Raw genomic sequence first — 20,578 nt, forward strand, 5'->3', positions numbered from 1 at the left:
ACATAGTTACGAGTAGTACAGAATATAAGCCCCTACACACATACACCGTTTTACTTGCGGGGCATTTCGGCCAAAAAGGAAGCAGGTGAAAAGTAAACCATTTGCATGAACACCCACGGGGTGTATGACGATATGAATATGACGACGACAACCAAGGCAGCAAAAACAGAGAGCGAGGGAGACAGACACATGGGGTGTAAAAGAGGCGGGGATACCAGCAGTGGCTCGTTTCAGAGGTGTTGAAAATCATTAACGGTCGGCGGTCGATTGCTGGATGATTGCGTTACAAGGACCTAGATTCTTTTATGTTAGGATTTAAAAAATATCTCTCATCCTGCTTGAAGATTCTGTAAAAATCTTTAAAAATATCAGCTCTAAGGTCCGAGAAATTGTGCTCATTCGAATCTTTAAGTGCTTTGGTTGCTTTCAATTAATTCAAATCAAAATTCTTGAAAATTGGCTCTGTCCCTTTGCCTTCTTGCTTTAAACAGTAAACCGAAAACTTGTTTATTTCCTTCTTAACCAGCTTTCGGGGACAAAGCTAAAGAGGCAGGGAACGAAGCGACACGGGGGACGGAACGCCAGGCGGAGGAGACGAACATGAATAAAATTTGCGTAAGAGTGGACAACAAGCGGAATTCGCAGCGAAAGGGGCGGAGGGGGTGTGGCAGGGGGGTCTTTCAATGGGGATGAGAAAAACAGAAGGAGACTCCGCTCGCTTAATAAAATAATGCGACAGAAGAACCGACGGCGGCGAGGATGCGGTTCATGATGATCAAAGACGATGATGATGGCTTTAACTCACTGCGAATTATTGAGTGTGTGTGTGTTTGTGTGTGTGTGGCTTCGATTGTGTGCTGTCAGTGTGCGTTTGCATTTGTGTGGCGCGAAGTGAATTAATGGCTTAATTGAAAAATTTGTTCTCGCCATGAAAATTTACTGTGCCTGCTTCCCGCTCAATGGAGGCAAACAATGTGACAGTCGAGTGGACAAATTGAGGGATTTCCACAGTGCCGCCATACTCACTATGGATTTACAGATTTTAAAAATTGCTCTCAATTTTTAAAAATTATTATTATTAAATCAGAGATCTTTGTTTTGGCTGAACTGGATCCAGATGAATAGCTGTAATACTGTAATGTCACGATATACATATGCAGTTTTGAATAAATATTGTAAATACGACTAGTTATAGCAATTAATTTAAAAATCTGTTAAGGCTAAGAAAACAATATTCCCAGTACTAAGGTATTGCTCTTATGTAATAACTTATTCATATTAAATAATATTCAAAGAGATTCTCCCTGTCCGTTTCGGCACCTTCAATGAGGCCAACACTTGGGCATAACAAACCAGTTTGGAGCAGAAGGATGGGAAACCTGTAGCACCTGTATCCACAGCACCCAGTCGCAGTCCCAGTCCCAGTCCAGCATCCACGTCCAAGGGGCACTAATCAATTTCATATCAATTTGTAAATTTGCAATAATTACGATAATTAGCTGCGAGTATCTGCCAAGAGCGTTGGCCTGACTGGTCCCAAGCCCAGGTTCCCCTGCACCGATTTCCCCCTCGAATGCATTCAAAGAATGCAGCGAGGTGATAATGAGATTTTCAATTCAATAAAACACCAGCCTGGCATTCGCACTTGCCAATTTTGGTGGACACCGTGGATGGAAGGCAGAAAGGCAGGAAGGCAGGAGTCTGGGCCTCGCATTCGCATGAATATTTCATTCAATTTACACTTTTGCCGTGGACCGCTTTTTGCCTCCTTTCTGCTGCTGGCCAACTAATTAAGTAATTTTTGCGCTCTTGTGACTTTTGCTGCCGTTGATGTGTTCTCTCGGCTGCAAGTGACTTTCCTAAATTAATGCTGGCCAATGATTTAATTGGTTTGAATCGAAGCCAATTGAGCTGAAAATTACCAAGAAGCAGTGGATAATTGTTATAGGCTTTGGGCGAATATATAGAAAATAAACTATAATCTATTTTTTCCTCTTCCATATATGTATGTAATATTTAATATGTTTCGTTTCTTCTTTTTCAGGTAAATCTTCAACGCTTTACGGAAAGATTCAATAACAGTGAACAGTTCACGGTAGAGTAAACTATTTTCAATCTCATTTCCTAACCCCCGAACAATGTAATTAAATGCGTTTGCAATTTCCCCGCTTGTGTTTGGAAAAGCGAAAGGAAAACTTCAATAACTGGGAGATGGGATAACTTGAGCCCGAGCGCGGCAAAGGAAAACCACCCCACAATATCGCACACATACATGTACATGTGCACTGAGTTACCCCATTTTGGACGGGGTTGTTTTTCCCATTCGAACCGAACAGCATGGCTCGAACAAGAAAGAATCGAGGAAAAATCCACCCGGTTTTTGTGGTGCCTGCGATTACGATGTTCTAATGCCATTTTCGTTTCTCCACCTCCAATGGTTTTTTTTTGCCTGCCGTATTTGGTATTCATCCATATGGCAGCTGGTCAGGAGCAGGACCAAGTCGAAACTGGACTAACCTTATCGGCTGGGTGCCTGGCCAGTTTTAGTTTCGGTTATGGATCTTAAAATTCCTTTCTGCACGGAAAGAAATATTTCGTCGCTGCTGATTGATATTTTAAATGATTTTAAGTGCTCTAGATAATGATTTTAGTTACATATTTCACTTGAAGTTCAAACGGATGCATAACAAATTTAATTCAGACACACTTAATACAAATTTTAATGTGTTCCAGCTACAAATTTCCTTTTAACTTAGTTGAAGTTCTACTGTAGCACACACGCACAAATAAATACCTACAGCCCATTTTCGGCCTTCGAAATGTGCTGAATATTCCCATGGGGGCTACAGGAGAGATCTGAAATCTCAGCTAGTGTTATTTCTATCGGTTTCTGTGTGTGGGGGCTGTTTTGCCACCATATTGTATCTGCAAAGTAGTTTTAGATACTTTTGCTACCCTTCCCTTTGGCTGCTTACTCGTCCTGCTAAATGTTCGCACTAAGCGATAGCCAAATTGCAGTTGAAATGCTTTTATCGATTAAACAGATTCGTGTTTGGATTTTGGGAGGGTGGGGAAAAAGAGTGGGAGCAAAGTAGTTAGTGTTTGTCACGCCAAAGTTGAAATGCAGGAAAAACAGATTCCTGAGACAACGGCAAAGTTCACTGGAACCAACACATAGAACAGTGTGTCCAATCCATTGTTTTCTTATAAATTAAAATGAAAAATGTGGACCTTTAAATGTACGTGCAGTCTGAATCCATTATTAATAATATAAATAATAAATACATCTAAACTTCCTAGAATTGAATACATCTTCTGACTGCAGTCTTAATGTTTAGGCTTTATGCTGTGAGCAGGTTCCACTGTTAGCCAGTTTTAGAATAAAAGTTGTAGTAACAACTGAGTTGTTTTTAAGCATTCAAATGGCCTTTTAATTACTTTAATAAATTTGTGAGTGCATTTTCGTGAAAACTCTCTGTGCAGTTTTCATTCATTTTGTCTCTTTTAGCGCCCTGCCCCTCGTCCATTTGTAATAATTAGACTAAATGGCTGGAGAAAATAGCACTGGAAATAGGCGTGGGTGGTAACGAGGTGCGGGAAATTTTTTAATTAGCAGGCAGGGCCGTCAGCGTGGTCGTTGTGGTGCGTTCTGTTGCGTTCTGCGGTGCTTTGCGGCGTTGCTGCAACACGTGTACAGTGCGGCACATGGATATATGAGCACTCACTCACGGTTACGATTGTAATCCCCACGGACGCAGGCTCAGTGTGGTTTTTGGTTTTGGTTCCCAAACAGCGAAAACTACTTTGCCCCAAGGTGTCCGCTGGTGGCCCGTTGTCAGCTGCGCATTAGACAAAGTTACAGCCTAACACTGAGAAGAATGCGCAATTCAATGAGTTGTATTCAGGGTTTTATAATTTAATACAATTTACTATGCTTAGCTAATAATGACTGAGAGAGTGTAGTTTGGTATAAAATATACCTATTTAACATTCAAATTTCATTTCACAAATTTCGTTTGGTAACCTTTGGTTGCCAATATTTTCTCTCAGTGCTGTAGAAACGCCCCTCGGAGGGGCGTGTTCGTGGCGGATACGGCGACATTTCCCTGGCAGCTCGTCATGTTGCCAACTAATTTCATGAAAGTTGACATAGCCACATGTGAAATCAGCCGCTGCTGGCTTTCTGTTGAGTAGGAGGTTGCCTAAGCTAACAATGCCCAATGGAATTGTTCGGCTTCTTTTTTTTCTCTCTTTGTGGCGTTGGCTAAATTAACATTGACATAGCTCGTTGTTGTTGCCGCTGCCACACATGTGCCTTACAATCTGGCTCGGAGGGAAAATGGAGTTTGGCTGAAAGCAAATAAAATATTCACACATTTTCCATTTCATATTTTGAGTGGTCGCGTTGAAGTTTGCGGCCAGCGCTAAATGAAAATGAATTTCACATTTCCATTTCCACTTCCACTTTTCCCTGGGCTCTATTTTGTGGCGCCATGTAATTATCATATCATGGCGAGTCCGAGGACGAGGACGAGTTTCCAGTCCCCCGAGGGCAATGTGTGGGGGATGTGCTCCGAAAGGGATTAACCCAGGATGAGCATTAAGGTTTTGTGGACAGCAAACTACTCTCTTCTTTTTGTTTTTTGTTGACTTTCAACTTCAATCTCTTGATATGCCAGATAAAGTTAATTTAAAAATGTTTAATTCTAGTTACTGTTTCATTTTATTAGTTCTATTCCTCTTCAGGCTTCACTCCAGACAACAGAAAACCTAAAATCAAATATAAACTCGTTTTCCAATTATGAGTCTATGCACATATGTAGACACACTCGAATGTTTATAAAAAAAGTGTGCCAGACCTATTCAGATCCATCTATATAATTTGCTCAACTTTCGTTTGCTGTAGCGTTTTGTCGCACTTTGTGCGAAAATCTTCTTGCTCCCCATTTTTCCTGCCGCTGATTTCTCAGTCAAGTTCACTTAAGCAATTTGTTGTTGCTCGGGTCGCTTTTCCCGCTTTTCTTGTTGCTATGTGCAACTGCTGCAGTTGCATCTGCGTTGCTGCTGCATTTCACGCTCGTTGGCAGTCGGCGCCGCAGCAAAGTTGAAGCCAAATCTGAAGCGGTGAGAAACAGCGATGGCAAGCTGGCATTTTCAAAAACAATCCACTTCAGCTTTAAGTACATTTATAAATATGTATATACAAGTAATTAAACTACTTAAAAGTATTCTAAGCTGCAACAAAAAGTAATGTAAAGTTATCGGACTGAATGTTTTTAATAGTATTAGTTAACTTTTGGGACATCTCAACTCACATCAGTCTCTAGTAATTGGAGTCCAAGGTCCTGGCATCACTGGAGATAAAAAGAAGAGCCAACGAGCCGTTGCGAGACATCCCAAAAAGAAGTGGAGCGCAATGGGAAGTGGGAAATGGGAAATGGGAAAATGGGCAGACAAAAGCCAAGTCAACTCAAGGCAGGCAGAAGCTATGCGGCAGAAGGTGGCAGTATGGCGGCTACTGGGGCGGTCGCGTTTTCCATTTCGTTGAAGTGGAAAATATTTTGTAAATATTTTCGTGTATTCCTCGTTCTCGTTCTCGTTTTGCTGCGTTGTTTTTCTTTGATTTCGCTTTGTGTGTTGTGGCTCTGCCTCCGCAGTTGTTATTTTTGTAAAGCTCCGAGTTTATTTTCCCGCCCGCACCGCGGCAGCGACCCCTTGTTCTGTTTTGTATTTTTACAAATATTTTGTGTAATCTTTAAAGCAGACAATGATGACAGCCAGCGACGATGGCGGCATTTTGTGTCACATCCCGAAGACTTCCATGGGCGGTGGGGCAGGGGAGTGACAGAGGGCGGTGGGCGGTGGGTAATGCCAAAGTATTTAAGCACGTGCACGCACAGTGGTGCGAAAGCCGGCAGCAGGATTCAGTTGGGGATTACGGGACAGGCCCTGGGGCAACATCATCATTGTCACCAGGCAGCCCTTTTGGACTGTTTTCGGAACAGTTTGAACCAAATAAAATTACTTTGTTCAATTTCAGTTACAACTAAGTTACAAAACTATAATAATGTCTCCAATTTATAGAGACTTAGAATATAGAATATAACTTACCAGTTCTGAGTGTCATCATGGTTGGATTGTCTAAGAATTTAATTTGTGAAAGTAAGAAATGTTTTCTTACATTTATATATTTTGAAAAAAAACCTAAGCTCGATCGAATATTTAGATAAACGTAGAACCTTTAACCTAGTAAAATCCCCCAAAGCTCGCACTTGTGTGCGATTACCCACCGTATCCAGAATCGCAGTACGCTCCGCTGCGGTATCTCTTTTGCTGAAATGGACTCATATTTCGCGACAGGCTGTTAGTCAGCAATTCAGTTGGTTGCCGGGTCCCGAAGTCACTGAGCCTGTCATGACATTCGCCACGAGTTGGGGGGTGATACGTCTTATACTCGTACATATAGACTTTTTCCAGCCTTTTGTTTTAGCATTTTTGCAATGTTGCCTGCTTTGCCTGGCTGTCGGGGGTTTTCTCGTCGCCGGCTTCTGTTCGTTTCTGTTCTGTTCTGCGGAAAATAGAACAAAAGTTTTTGTCGCTGTCACAAAAGTGTCAGGCGGCAAAGTTGAATGCTTCCCAAGGAGAGCGGGGAAAGTGGTAGTGGGTCAGAGGGAGGGAATCTCAACGATTTGAATAAGTAAATAAAGTATGAAACGGGAGCACATGGCGGCAGATGAAGTTGACACTGCTAATGCGACGGCAGATAATCGAAGAAGGTTAAGACCGCAACAAAACGATATCAGAAGCTACTTGTTTTTAAGTTGGTAAAATGTATTAAAGGCCTCAATGTGTGTAGTTCTAGGGAGTTAAAGCGCTAATGTAGTCTAAGAACACACAAATCTACGAAAACGATCGTTTTGATAGATTGTCGATGACTCTGGCCAAATAAACTCAACGTGTAATAGATTGCTGCGTAGTTGATTAATCAAAGCTGTTTGGCCTCAATTAGGGAAGGAACATTACGTGTTGACTTTGTGACTTTTCCACGCAATTGATCGAAGCGAAGTCCCTCAGTTGCGTGGGTCACATTTTCGCATTTTCGGAAAAGCAAGTCTAGATAATCTTTGCCGCTAACAGGCAATTAAGCAAATTACAGAGTTGCCTGTGACTCTGAGACTGGTCCAAACCCAGAGCACGTAGGCCAGGTTAATTGCTCTATTTTCTTTGTTGTGCTCAAGGCAGGGAGTTCGGGAATTTTGTGCGTTTTATTGCGGTTACCTGACCAGGTCCTTTTCGGGTGTTGCATCATCTGCGTCAATCCTTATGCAACCATTGCACCATTGCAGCACTGCACTTTCACCTTTGACACCCGCTGACTTTCGTGAACCAAACCAGCGGGGTCTCCCAGGACAGGTTCTTGCGAAGAGTTTTCCCTTAAAGTATTCGAGGTGAAATCAGAGAGAGAAATCGGTATTTTGCGCCTTGCCAACAACCAATTTTGATGACCTTTTCAACTCTTTTTCCCTTGGCTGTAGCTCAGCTAATTTCACTTTCCGCGCTTAAACAATATTTATTTTCGTGGCGCAACCAATTTCCCTTCGTTTCTGTACGGCTAGTGGTCATAAAACGAAATTTAATTACCTTCCACTTAAATGTTTCTACGCGTGGTTGATTGCGATACCGCAGCGACATAAAAACCTTTGCAAATTGTTGACAACATTGCTGTGCTGGTTTTCTGTGTTTTTCCTTTTACATACAATGTATTTATTTATTTTTTCTTGTTTCTTGTTTGCTGGGGTCAGCAGCAGCAGCAGCAGCCCTGGAACCAAAACTGGTCAGGAAATTATAATTTTCACACGCAACGTGGTCCGATGGCCAGGCACTTAACAATTCAATTGTAGCACAATATATTTTAGAGCCAACCACTGCACTTAACGAGTGGCTTTGCGGTGACAAACGGAGATAGTGGATTGGATCCCAAGGATCGCGTGAGGAGTCAGCATCTGAGCATTTGACCGTCTGAGCATCTGAGCATCTGAGCATCCGAGCATCCGAGTATCCAAGCATCCCAGCATCCAAAAGCAATGCGCATGCGTGGCCTGCGTTTTACGCATTGCGCGTTGTAATGAAGGCATTTTTGCCATCGCAAACATGAGCCCAATGTGTTGGCCATGTTTCATTTTGCCAATCAATTTCCACCAGCTTTTTTCTCCGCCGTTTGCCTGCCAATCAACGGCAACAGATGAAGTCCAACATGGATGGATGTCACTGGCATGGCATCGGATCTCTAGGAGCTTCGAGTGGCCAAGTGGCCAAGTGGTCCGAGTGCCTCAAGTGCGTCGAGTGTGGACAGCAGCAGACAGCGGCGGTTGAGGTCCTGCGGTGTTATCGCGGCAGGAACGGTCCATCGATGGCTGTCCGCAGCGCCCGATTGATCGATGATTCGATATGATCGCAGAAATTTATGTATTTCGTGTGTGCGTGTAGATTGTCAAGTTGTTCCAGCTTTTTCTTACACAATTCGCAATTGTGACGGAGAGAGACGGAGAGAGTTGCCACGATCATTAGCAATGCAGTTGCAGTTTTAATTGCATCTCGCATCTCGGATCTGGGATCCAGATCCTCGCCCGATCTCTCGGCGGAATTGCAAACGGGGAGTCAACCATTGCAAATGTGTCAATTAGATTTATTATCAGCTCTTGTCATTGTCCATTTCTGTGTGTGCTCACTGTCTGAGCCTCCTCCTTTCGCTCCACCCCTCCCGTTTCTTATTCCCCCGGGAGCCGCTGACTTGGGGCAGGTGCCTTCACACTGTGCCTCATGTCCATTAGTAAATGCTAAATATGCGCCAATTAAATACCCAGGAAAATGCCTTATTCTGCCACTTGGCCAGGATCATGGCCAAAATGTGAATGCAACAGAAAAGGGAAAAACAGTTGACACGCCACTGTAACAAGTACGGCACATTAAATTTTCAGCTCTTCCGAATCTCTTTCCGAATGTTAGAACTTTAAAAACATTTCTAATTTTCAAAACTGGATGGCGTATTTTTATTCGTTTAACATCTTGTATTTAATCTAATGGGAGTGCTAACAACTTTTTCTAGTGCAGCACTATATTTATGAACCGACGGCAGAGACGTGGAGAATCGCCAAAGAGTGACATTTTTATTATTATCTCAGGGAACCAGGAACCCAAAAACTCGACCAGCTGTCCCTGTAGCTCGTACCCCTCTCCCCCGTCCGCACTTTAAGGGCTCCCGCCCCTCCCCGCCTTTGGTTTCGATAACTAGCCATGCGTTGCCCGCTGCCGCGTTGACAAGCTCAATTTCCAATCGCAATAAAACGCAGCACTCGCAGTAAGATAAATGTGAGAAACATGCAGGCCTCGTCCTCGAAGACCCCTCATCGATGGGCCCTGGCCCGCTCTTTATGCCCCTTTCCAAATCCCCCTCTTTCCGTATCGCCGGTTTCCTTTCCCTCCTTTCCCTCGACTTCTTGTTCTTGGCGTCTCTGTCTGGTCGACGTCGCCAAATCGCGTGGGTTTAGCCTCCTGCAGGCTGAGCCAGAACCTGACCATGGCCTGCAGCACAGTGGCGTCGCATTGGAGGGGTAAAATACTTCCAGCACAATGGTATCCAGCACTTTAAAATTTGTAATTCGAATGCTTACATTTACCCTTAACATATTTCTTGATGATGCCCCTTAACAATTTTGGGCATACGCCTCTGTACAATTTCTGTAGGGTTTTCTCGTGCTTTTTTTCTGTTGTTGGGTTACGTTTGCCTCTGTTTTTGGTGGGCTGCTTCAAGTGCCTGAAATTTATAGTGGTAATAAAAATTTATTTGCTCTTTTAGTTGATGGCACAATAAACTGTTCTGGCATTTTTCGGACCCTTAAAGAGCACGTGCTTCGCGGTCTTCTTCTTCAGGTGAATATATTGAATATATGTATATATGTTCTAAGTGAGACACGGATTGAGTACGATTGGTTTCAAGGTCATTGATAAAATAAAATACGTTTCAATATGCAATAAATCCCTCCATACAAGCAGTTTTCAGTCGACGGTTCTAAATACTAGTGAACTATTGATCATGGCAATTATTGAATCTTTGATTTATTCTCGAGTACTTTCTCAAATAGCGCCTCCATTTCGAAGAGTTTCTTGTGTGATTTCCTTAATTGGAAAGAGTAATCTTTTTAAGGCCACTGCTATGCGTTCCACCTCCCACGTTTCCAGGTCTTGCTAACTTTCCCCTCTGCACATTCCTGCCGCTGCGAAAAGTTAGTCAAGCCAATTATTATTTAAATAAAATGCAAAACAGCAATTCAAGCCGCCGGCAGAGGTCGAAGCAGCCGAGCAGAACGCTTCTCTCGACTCGCTTTAATTGAGAGACATCCTCCCGGCACACAACACCTCCCCCTTTCCACCTGAAGATGAGACGCACTAACTGCTATGGGTTTACTGTTGCCTTCCTCTCGGACGCCTTTCTTCAAATGATGCCGACAACAATGGCAACTCAAGCAGCGGTGGCAACAGGAAGAACCAGAACGAGAACATGAACTGACAGTTGACGGGCGACGCCTTCGTCTAACAGCTGAAAATGAACAAAAAAAAGGTAGAAAAGTTACTGAAAGAAGTCAATTTTAACTCCATATGGACTTTAAAGTCTTAGTACGACCTAAAAGTCTGGTATTGGGTAGAGTCGATTTTTAAACCTAACTAAAATAAAAAAAAAAATGGTAAAAAGGGTATTTAAAGAAGGCAAGAAGGCCTTATCTTAGTGCGACCTAAAAGTCTGGTAGTGTGTAGAGTAGATACTTCAATCTAACTACACATTGAAATACCTATTTAATATTTTTTGATTCTGTCAAAGCGTTTTCCAACCAAACTCAAACAACTGAGATACTATAGAAGTATACATTGAAACGTCTAGTTGATACCGAGATACCAAAAAAGTATACATTGAAATAGGTTTGCCATTTCCAAAATACTTCGAACGCCTAGTATTCATCCCCTTAAGTTGAACTGTGCGATGGCAGTCGCAAATCAAAATGGCTGAGGCTGAAGTTGAAGTTGATGGCCGAAGAAAGAAGTCATTCATGTCGTTTCATTTGTGTTCATTTCGGTTCCGGACACATGGGTTAGACAGGGACGACGCATGCGTGGGAGTGGATGAGCTGGATGGGAATGTGTTGATGTGCTCATTAACGGAATTCCGGGTGAAATCTCCGCAGTGAGTGATGGATAACCCGTCCATTGGTCCTCCGTTTGGCCAACGGATCTACTTTTGATCCGCTATGGGTTGGACCATCAGTAGTCGAGGTGTGTGGCTTAAAACTGGCAACGGGTCTGCCCATATGGCATGCGCACTTTGTGCATTTGTGTGTGCAGAAGTGTGTCCACTGCGAGTGTGTGCGTAGCTAAGTGGGCTGGGCTTAAAACTATGGTTTCTGTCTCGGCTTAACCTAAATGCACGAGCAATGGCATTGCACAGTGGGACGAATCTATATGATTTTATTTTGAATTGCCAATTTCTAATAATACCCTGCAAAAAATAAATTAATAAAATACTTTTAAAAACTGTTAGAGATTGATGCTAAGTTTACACATAGTGGAAATTTATTTATAGTCCACTAATGTTTTGTTGATAAGTTAGCAGATATTCAAATTACAAGATCTCAAAACCATAAAACAAGTGTATTTATAGTTTATTCTAACTTTTTTGGTATGCATACCAAGGTTCGTGTTGGTGCAGTTGTATGCATGGGCTCCACTGTACCAGCCGTCAACTTCAATTTGAGTGCTGACAGTTCGCTGACATTCTGGTAGATGGCGCTGCCAGACCTTCATTATACGTGGCATACTTTCAGGCTGTCAAATCTGACGAAGCTTTGCCAATAGTCATGTAAATGCGTTAGTTTCTGGAATTATCGTTAGGTGGCGTTGGAGTTGCTTTTAATTTTGTGATGGATTTAAATGGAAGGATCGCTTTTTATTACAAACTTTGCCTTCAATTTGTTGCTAATCTTGCGCCACTGCGGAAAACAGATTTATAAACATTTTTGTAAGACTCACCTACATTCTTCAAATAAAATGCATAAAGGAATAAATGTGTAACCAGTACAATTGTTTTTGGATTATTTTATAAGTATGCAATTATTAAAGTTGTAAGCTTGTGGAAAACTCAATGATATTCGCTTTACGCCTGCAAAATCATTTACGGCAAATCAAATTTGAGCAATTTCTTCGCTTGAATAAATCACATCAGACGAACATAAATCATACACCGAGCAGGCATGTGACTCCTCCCCACTCCCCCGCTGGCGCAGCAGCGGCAAAAACAGGAAGAACAGACAAAACACACATCAGACATTATTATCATCTCGCTTGTGCTTGAGTGGGTTTCTTTGCCTACCCCAAGGCTCTGGCCCCCGATTCTACCCCTCGCCCCACCGCTTATCCACCCACACGTCTGATATAGACAGAGATCGGGGAAGGGTCCAGCGATTTGCCAGCATCCGTTTGGCCCTCGACAAACACACACAAACACACATAAACACACATATGTACACAATGAGAGCACTCAACACACAACCACGAACGCACGCTTCCTTCCGCCGCACCCATTGTCCTTTCGCGCCATTTTGCCCATCCCGAGGCTCAGACTCCCGCTCAATCGCCATCATTGGGAAATGTGTAATTGAAAGGGAAGCTTTTGGCTTTTGCAGCGTCGGAGGCAAGAAAATTATTTCGTTAACAAAAGGGAAATGCCAGGAAAAGTGGCGGGTGGAGGGGAACCAGGAAGCGCAGAGAATGCAGGACGAAGACAATGCAAGGAGAGGAAGGGGACCAAACTGAAATACTTTAAAGTTTACCATTCCGCTTATTTTATTATGCCCTTTTTTTGTTTGGACCTTCGTGCTTTATAGAAGTCGGGGAAGTTTCATTTCCGACAGCAAGTTACCGTTAGTTAGCTGTGGATTTTCGGCAGGGTTGTCACCATCACCGCAGACTCAATTCGGAGCAAGCGGGACGACATGTGAATATGCATGGCGCGGCAGGGAACGTGTTTCTCCGTCTCCCTCTTTCTGTCTGGATTATCGTCCAACTGGAGTTGGAGCGGGCAATTTTGTGATTTATGAGGTCAGAGACTCGTGATAATGAGCCAGGAAATTAAATCACTTTGACCGGAAGGATGTCAGGTCAGAAGGGGATAACACAATTGATTTAATATTCATAAATTCAATGAATGTTGTCAGCTTGTCAAGAACAAGAGCGGGGAAAACGGGGGCAATCGCATGCCAGTGGAAGATCCATGGTTTGGGGATTACAAAAGTTCTCGGAGGACATTTCAGGATGTCATCTTGGCTTGACTTTGTCCAATTTTCTGAATCAAACGGCGACTGCAGGGTTGTCAGTGGGCTTACTGTTGTGTATAAATTCCTGTATAACATGGCAACATAACAAATCGGTTATTATGAAACATTTTTAAGATTTCTATTTTATTAATTCGGGTTTCGCACTGGCAATCAATATGCCGAAAGATAATCGGTAATCTTGAAAGAAACATCTGCAGAATTTACACACCCTACCAACTCTTGCCGCTTGCAAATGCCGAGACTTTGAAATAATTTTAAGAACTCGTCCATGCGAGCAAGAAACAATTTATATGCGAACTCCACATGTTTCTCCCATCTTAGGGAACATGTGAAATCAAATCGCCAAAATCCCACATCCAAATTCACTATACATTGATACTTTGAGATGAGCACACCAAAAATAAAATCAAATCTCGCCTTAATTTATTTACAGAGTTTCAAAAACAAAATTGAGGAATACCAACTAGGGGATAAGGCTACTTAAGGATCAAAGAACACCAAGGAGACGAGGTTTTTACCAAATCGAGAGACGAGGGGCTAATTTCGTCATTTTTGGCCAAGACAGCAAATAGAGGAACAGCAAAGCGGAAATCATTTTATACCTCACATCACAACTACACACTAACTAAGACTAGGCTACGCAACTGTACATTGTACTTAAGTGTTCAAAGTAAATTTAGGTGAGTATGCTACAATAAGGGATAAATATTTCTTTCACAAATCCAAAGCAATATTCTAATTTGGGTTTTTCTTACCATCCAGTTTACTTTGTATATAAGAAAGAAAGCTAAAAGCACGCAGACAGGGAGGCAGGAGCACCACAGTCACTAGCCACTAAGCAGAATCACAGTCACGATCACGTTCACTCCAGGATCAGGACTCGGGGCGGGATCAGCAGACGCTGAGGAAGCTGCCACAATGACGATGAGTACAAACAACTGCGAGAGCATGACCTCGTACTTCACCAACTCGTACATGGGGGCGGACATGCATCATGGCCACTACCCGGGCAACGGGGTCACCGACCTGGACGCCCAGCAGATGCACCACTACAGCCAGAACGCGAATCACCAGGGCAACATGCCCTATCCGCGCTTCCCGCCCTACGATCGCATGCCCTACTACAATGGCCAGGGGATGGACCAGCAGCAGCAGCAGCACCAGGTCTACTCCCGCCCGGACAGCCCCTCCAGCCAGGTGGGCGGGGTCATGCCCCAGGCGCAGACCAACGGTCAGTTGGGTGTGCCCCAGCAGCAACAGCAGCAGCAGCAACAGCCCTCGCAGAACCAGCAGCAACAGCAGGCGCAGCAGGCCCCCCAGCAACTGCAGCAGCAGCTGCCGCAGGTGACGCAACAGGTGACACATCCGCAGCAGCAACAACAGCAGCCCGTGGTCTACGCCAGCTGCAAGTTGCAGGCGGCCGTCGGCGGACTGGGCATGGTTCCCGAGGGCGGATCCCCTCCGCTGGTGGATCAGATGTCCGGCCACCATATGAACGCCCAGATGACGCTGCCCCATCACATGGGACATCCGCAGGCGCAGGTAAGCACAGATCTTATGTTGTACCTTTGATGGGTTACTGTGGTTAAGGCACACGGCTTTGGGGCAACCATTTTTTATTTATATTTTTTATTGGCACACTTCGAAATGATCGGCTTTAATGCTTTGTATTAGGAATTTAAAATTTGTATAAAAAATAAAAACAAGTTACTCTTTTCGCTTTCTATAACATGAACATGAACCCAATTCCTTAATTTCTTGACAACACAGGGCAATGAAACTTTCTTTATTAGAACATTTTTATTTCCTTTCTCCTGGGACATTTAAGGTTACATTTTGCTTATTTTAACTAATTTCCCAAACCGAAATCCTTTCACCACACGCATATCTCGCCAACCACTTAACGCTTTTCCCATCTTTTTTAATGCCGCTTTTGCCGTTCGCACCTGCAGTTGGGATACACGGACGTGGGAGTTCCCGACGTGACAGAGGTAAGATTGAGTCCACATGGCGCTAGTCACCTACCTCAACATCCGCTAAAACCTAACCTCTTTTCTGGTTTATGGTTTAAAGATATAGTTCTGAAATAGCAATATCACTAATCTGAAATCTTACTCAAACGCAGGTCCATCAGAACCACCACAACATGGGCATGTACCAGCAGCAGTCGGGAGTTCCGCCGGTGGGCGCCCCACCTCAGGGCATGATGCACCAGGGCCAGGGTCCTCCACAGATGCACCAGGGACATCCTGGCCAACACACGCCTCCTTCCCAAAACCCGAACTCGCAGTCCTCGGGGATGCCGTCTCCACTGTATCCCTGGATGCGAAGTCAGTTTGGTAAGTGTCAAGGAAAGTGATCGACAATTCCACGAAACGTATTAAGTGGAATTTTTCTTCTTCTTATCGTAGTGGGTTGAAGTAGTTAGTTCCCTGTTTAGAATTGGTCGTAGTTCCCATTAGAATCTTAACTGTGCATACAACAGCTAGAGCTGTATTACCTTAATGTTAATAATACTATAACTTTTACAGCGAGCCTCGTGCTGCGAAGCAATGCAGTACAAAGCAGTCGAAATCCCCTGCTTGATAGCGTGTTTACTGCTTAATGCGAGATCAATACGCAAGCAGTCATACAAGCAGGTCAAGCAGGTCAAGCAGACCAAAAAGAAGTACGCATTTATACATGTTAAATGTGTAGTTAAAATTCGAAAAAATATTTAAAGCAAAAGGCTCAACCCGAAAGTATTATGTATTTTCTGTTTTTTGAAATACTGCATTATAAAATGCAATAATAATTTGTTTGACTCAAAGAAAGCAAACTAAAGTTTTAGCTTTAGATGGAATAAACGAAATATTTCTCAGTTTCTTAACAGATTCAAATAAATTTGTAAATTTTAGCTTCGTGCAAATACTCCTACCTTAAATATTCTTGAATGCGTTGCATTGGCCTTGACACGTCCGGGTAATTTCACTTTATTGCCTTGGCCAATTGCTTGACATCAACCGTAATCCATCTGCAAAGACAACCCGATACCTGACATTTGTTCAAATTTGCGAATTTCCCAAATCCGAAAATCGATGAATGCAGGCAGATGAAAGACGGCAGACGAAAGAGGTGGCGGAATAGCTGTTCCTTGGGTTCCGCTTGCCCAGAAGATCGCAGCACAGGAGGCGGTCCTGCCAGCTAATGCAAATTGACAATAGTTCGAAATCCTGCAAGAAAAAGGTTTGCGAAAACCGTAGGCGTAACTAATGTAGCTGGAAAGTAGAGCAGACAGACTGCATGTGGTTCTGCTCTGGGCTTAGAGGATGTTGCATAAGTGGGGATGTGGATGCCCGCCTTTCCAGCAAAATAGGTGTAAAGACAGGCAGGCAAGTCCTTTCCAAATATAGAATTTCAATGGCACGCCACTTTCCACGGAGAAAGTGAAAGCAGTCCTCAAGTGGTCGGTTCCTTTTCCTTTTCCTCGCCCTCCAGCCGACCTGCTCGCTTGTCCAGGTCATTGCGGAGTCCAAGGAGTTCTACCCGTACCCAGAACTCTAGATGCTGTTGTGGTTTTTTGTTTGTAGCCGGCTGTATTTTTTCGCCAAAGCCAGATTGAGATGTAAAGCAGAATTGATGAGCGCCATTAGTTACACGTTATGTGCAATGGATGCCATCAATTTATTAATCTCCAGAACACGCCGAGGCTCCATTCATAGCACCACTCCGCAGTGGCCACTTCGTCGTCTTAATCCCCTCCCCCATCCTGCGCGGCGGTGCAAAAAATAAAAAGAACGCGCCTCAAAAAATAACGCGATGGAAGGCAGGCTCCGCGGTGACATGAAGTTTTCCCCTCTTTTCTCTTATTATACACTCCTTTCTGGACTTTTTGCTTCTTTTTCTTTTTTATTAAAAATTAAGCGGTCAGAGAGGATGAGGGGGAAGGAGCCTGGAGAATTAAAGCTGGAGTTGGCCCAAAGCTCGGTCTGCATCTCCCGCGGCGGCAACTGCGGCATTCTCACTGTGCCACAACATGATCCCGGGCTTAAGTTACGATGATTAAATGCATACGAGTTTATTTCTGCTTAGGTTTTTGCCTCGCCTGCGCTGCGCTTCCTCCTCCTCCGTGTTCGCTGCATTTTGCATTTTGCATTTTGCATAGCCCATAAAAACTCGGAGACAGTGGGACAAATAATCGAAGATTGCCCAAGGGCCTCAGGCGCCTGGCGAAATGGATGAGATCTACATTGAGGGATTGGCTAGGGTTGGTCTGGGTTAAAGTTTCAGTTACCCCTGGACTCTGATATAATAATAATTACATTTTGAGTGGATGAATACCATACACACATTTTAAATATACCTTTTCGTACTGAGAGCAACTGGTTAACTTTCCAATTAGATGGCTATCTGTTATCAGTTTAGGAAGCCCCTGTGTAGCCAGCAAAATCCAATAGTTTCTATATAAAATTCCTATATATTTCGCCCAATTCCCAACTCCACTGTAACACGATTGCAACTACTTAACGCCTGGACATTTTTCAAGCGTGCATTAGGCAACAACTAAGGCGAACAAATAAAAAGATAAAGGTGCCACAAAGGTTCCGATCGTGACTGGGCAAGGCGAGAAGAGTCTGCTCCGCGTCTTCCGATGCTAAAGAAGTGTGGGGAAACGAAGCTTCGTTTCAATTAAGTTGTAACTCATGATGGCATTCAGCACAATGGGACCTGGAAACTCTGTGGCCCTTCAGTCGGCTTTCCCGACTTAATGTTGTTTGGATATTTACCAAGTTCAGCTCGATTTCCGCCTCGTTCCCCTTTTTTGTCTTTCTTCTATTTGATAATTCGCTGCGAGTGCACTCCAAGCCAAGTCCTTTTGATGCTGGAGTTTTGGGTCATAAATTAAAGCGACAGTCAACAAATTTTTGCAACAAGTGTTTGGCTGGCCTCCTTTGCTTTCATTTCCACACATACCCCTTAGATCTCGTATATTATTCAAATAGTGAAATAGTGTTTGTGGTAATTTTTACCATGTGCTAAATAGAATAATTAATAATATTTAAAAAAGGATGTTTTAACCTATAGAGCGAGTAAGATTGACCATTTAAATTGGCAACAGTGCATTTATTGGGTACCTAAAGTTTGGTGTAGTTGCTGTCGAGTAAATGCATTTTTTATTGCCGCTGTCAGAAGCGCTCATTGTGATTCACTGAGATTGCCGGGGAAATCTCTCGCTTACACAAAATGGAAATATTTATGCCAGCAGAGCCAAAGCTGAGCACTTTTCAATTCTGGCCAGGACGAGCGGGAAAAGTGCACTTCATTGTGCGCATTATAAGCGACAGTTTCCACTCCTCTGCCCCTGAAAGCTGTCAGTGGGGTTCAAGACAATGAAAAGAACTTCTCGCTGGCCAAAAAGTTGCACGTTGTCTGCTGGAAAAACTTTTGCTCTGGCTTTGGTAAAACGTTGATCCCGGCCATCATCCGTTTGGCATTTGCCGGGTTCCACGGAGCGGAGGGCGAACTTTTCCATCCTTGGACTTTGTTGTCTGTTGGCGCTGCACTTAATGTCCTGGAGAGTTTTGCTTAACTTGAGGATTTGCGCGCAAACTACTTTTCGATGGCACGAGAGCGACAGTGGGCGGCGGACGGGGTCGGTGGACAACTACTTAGGCAGACGATTGGCCCGGCTTAGATGTGTCCACCCAAAGTGAAATTGTGTTAACGTATTTTCCTCTGCCATACATACCCTAGACCGAAGTTCCGTTGTAGCTGTGGAAGGCTGTATTCTTCTTTAATTGCATTTATTATGCAATTATCTTATATTTGAATTTTTATCTTATATTTCTACTAGCTTATATTTGTATGAACCAAACTACTTGGCGGGAATATATCCTACTTAGGGATAAAAAACAGGATACCGGGTATTTCGTAGTTGCAATCACTACACCATCACCTTTTTTGTGCCGCTGGCAATTTAAGCGGGCGGATCAAAAGATAATTTGCCAAGTGCGTGAAGATTTTTTCTAAATATATTCGCATACATATAGAAAAACTCACCCCTCTGCTCTGACAGGGTCTGTCAAAAAATTTGAGCAACGTGAAGCACAAAAAATGACACAGGAACTTTGGGGATTTCCAAACCACAACAGACACACAAACATTCTGTAGCACTGGGTGGAAAAGTTTAATAAAGCGCAGCAAATGCGAAGAGGAAATTTCGCTTTTATTTTGGCAGAACCATCCCCTTTCTCCACGCCTCCGCCCCCGGCCCCTCCCACGCCCTGGCTTTGTGGCCAGCTGAGGAGCGAAAAATAATGGCAACAGCTCGCCAAAGGTCCTTGGGGGCCCAGCACTCGGAGATGGGTCAGTTTTGGACATGGGAGAGGCATTCGGGGCCATCCCGAATGTGGCTCAATCGCAGCTCTGTTTTCGCATTCCATTTTTTCTTCATCTTCTGTTCTGTTCTGTTCTGTTTGGGGCCGCTGCTGTTTTTGTATTTTGGGATTTGGCCAACCTTTTGACAAATTACGAATATTATTCATGCAGCAATGAAGTGAGGAAGCTCTTGGGCCTCCTGCGGTCGCGGTTCGGCGTTTCGATTCCTTTTAAAATGTATCTGATGGCGGAATAGGAATGCAGGCATATCCTAACTAGTTAGGAAATATTAATTGAGGTTATGCACAGAACTGGGAGAAAGGACGGCAGGTCCCGAAGTTGAAGACCTTGCAATTATTTCAATTGGGGAAAATTACCATTTAAGTACATTTTCCAAAGTAAAATTGTTTTTAAGACTCGTATACATGTATATGTAAACAAAACTTGTAGAAAATATATAATACAACGTTTAATAATTAATTAAACGAATACAGCAACTATAAATCATTACAAAAGAGTTTTGAAAGATAGAAAATTAGGCTGTACTGAAATGATTTTTAAATGTTTGCGCACTTTGGAAGTTTTAGTTCTGCTTGTGATAATGCTTTATATTTTTTTTTAAATAACTCGTTTGAAACTGAGTTGCATTCCCATTTGCTTTCATCATAGTTGTGATTACGATTACCCAGGCCCACTAGCCTAATTCCTATTGAACAAGGGCATCCTCTCCAGTTTCCGCCCCAACATCCTGACGTCGTCAGTGTCAGCCACATGTTTCAATGGCTGCCGGCCAGCGGCCATTAGAGAGAGCGGGATGGCAAGCGAGGGAGAGAGAGAGG

At 43.4% G+C, this 20,578-nt stretch overlaps 1 protein-coding gene across 6 annotated transcripts in view; it reads left to right on the plus strand.

Moving 5' to 3' along the window:
* LOC6536119 (homeotic protein antennapedia) overlaps nt 1-20,578 on the plus strand; it is a 102,941-nt gene that overhangs the window by 75,724 nt on the left and 6,639 nt on the right. For 2 of the 6 annotated variants that reach the window (XM_015192088.2, XM_015192086.3), the window contains 4 exons: nt 13,816-14,062; nt 14,145-14,924; nt 15,335-15,373; nt 15,508-15,733. In XM_015192088.2, coding sequence (XP_015047574.1) covers nt 14,301-14,924; nt 15,335-15,373; nt 15,508-15,733 — 889 coding nt within the window. In that variant the 5' untranslated portion in view covers nt 13,816-14,062; nt 14,145-14,300. Of the gene's footprint in view, nt 1-9,856; nt 9,931-13,815; nt 14,063-14,144; nt 14,925-15,334; nt 15,374-15,507; nt 15,734-20,578 lie in introns of all 6 variants that reach the window. The other 4 variants (XM_039375311.2, XM_039375312.1, XM_015192085.2 and 1 more) reach the window with 4 other exon arrangements.

The sequence above is a fragment of the Drosophila yakuba genome, chromosome 3R, assembly GCF_016746365.2.
Source record: "Drosophila yakuba strain Tai18E2 chromosome 3R, Prin_Dyak_Tai18E2_2.1, whole genome shotgun sequence".
Classification (NCBI taxonomy): Eukaryota; Metazoa; Arthropoda; class Insecta; order Diptera; family Drosophilidae; genus Drosophila; species Drosophila yakuba.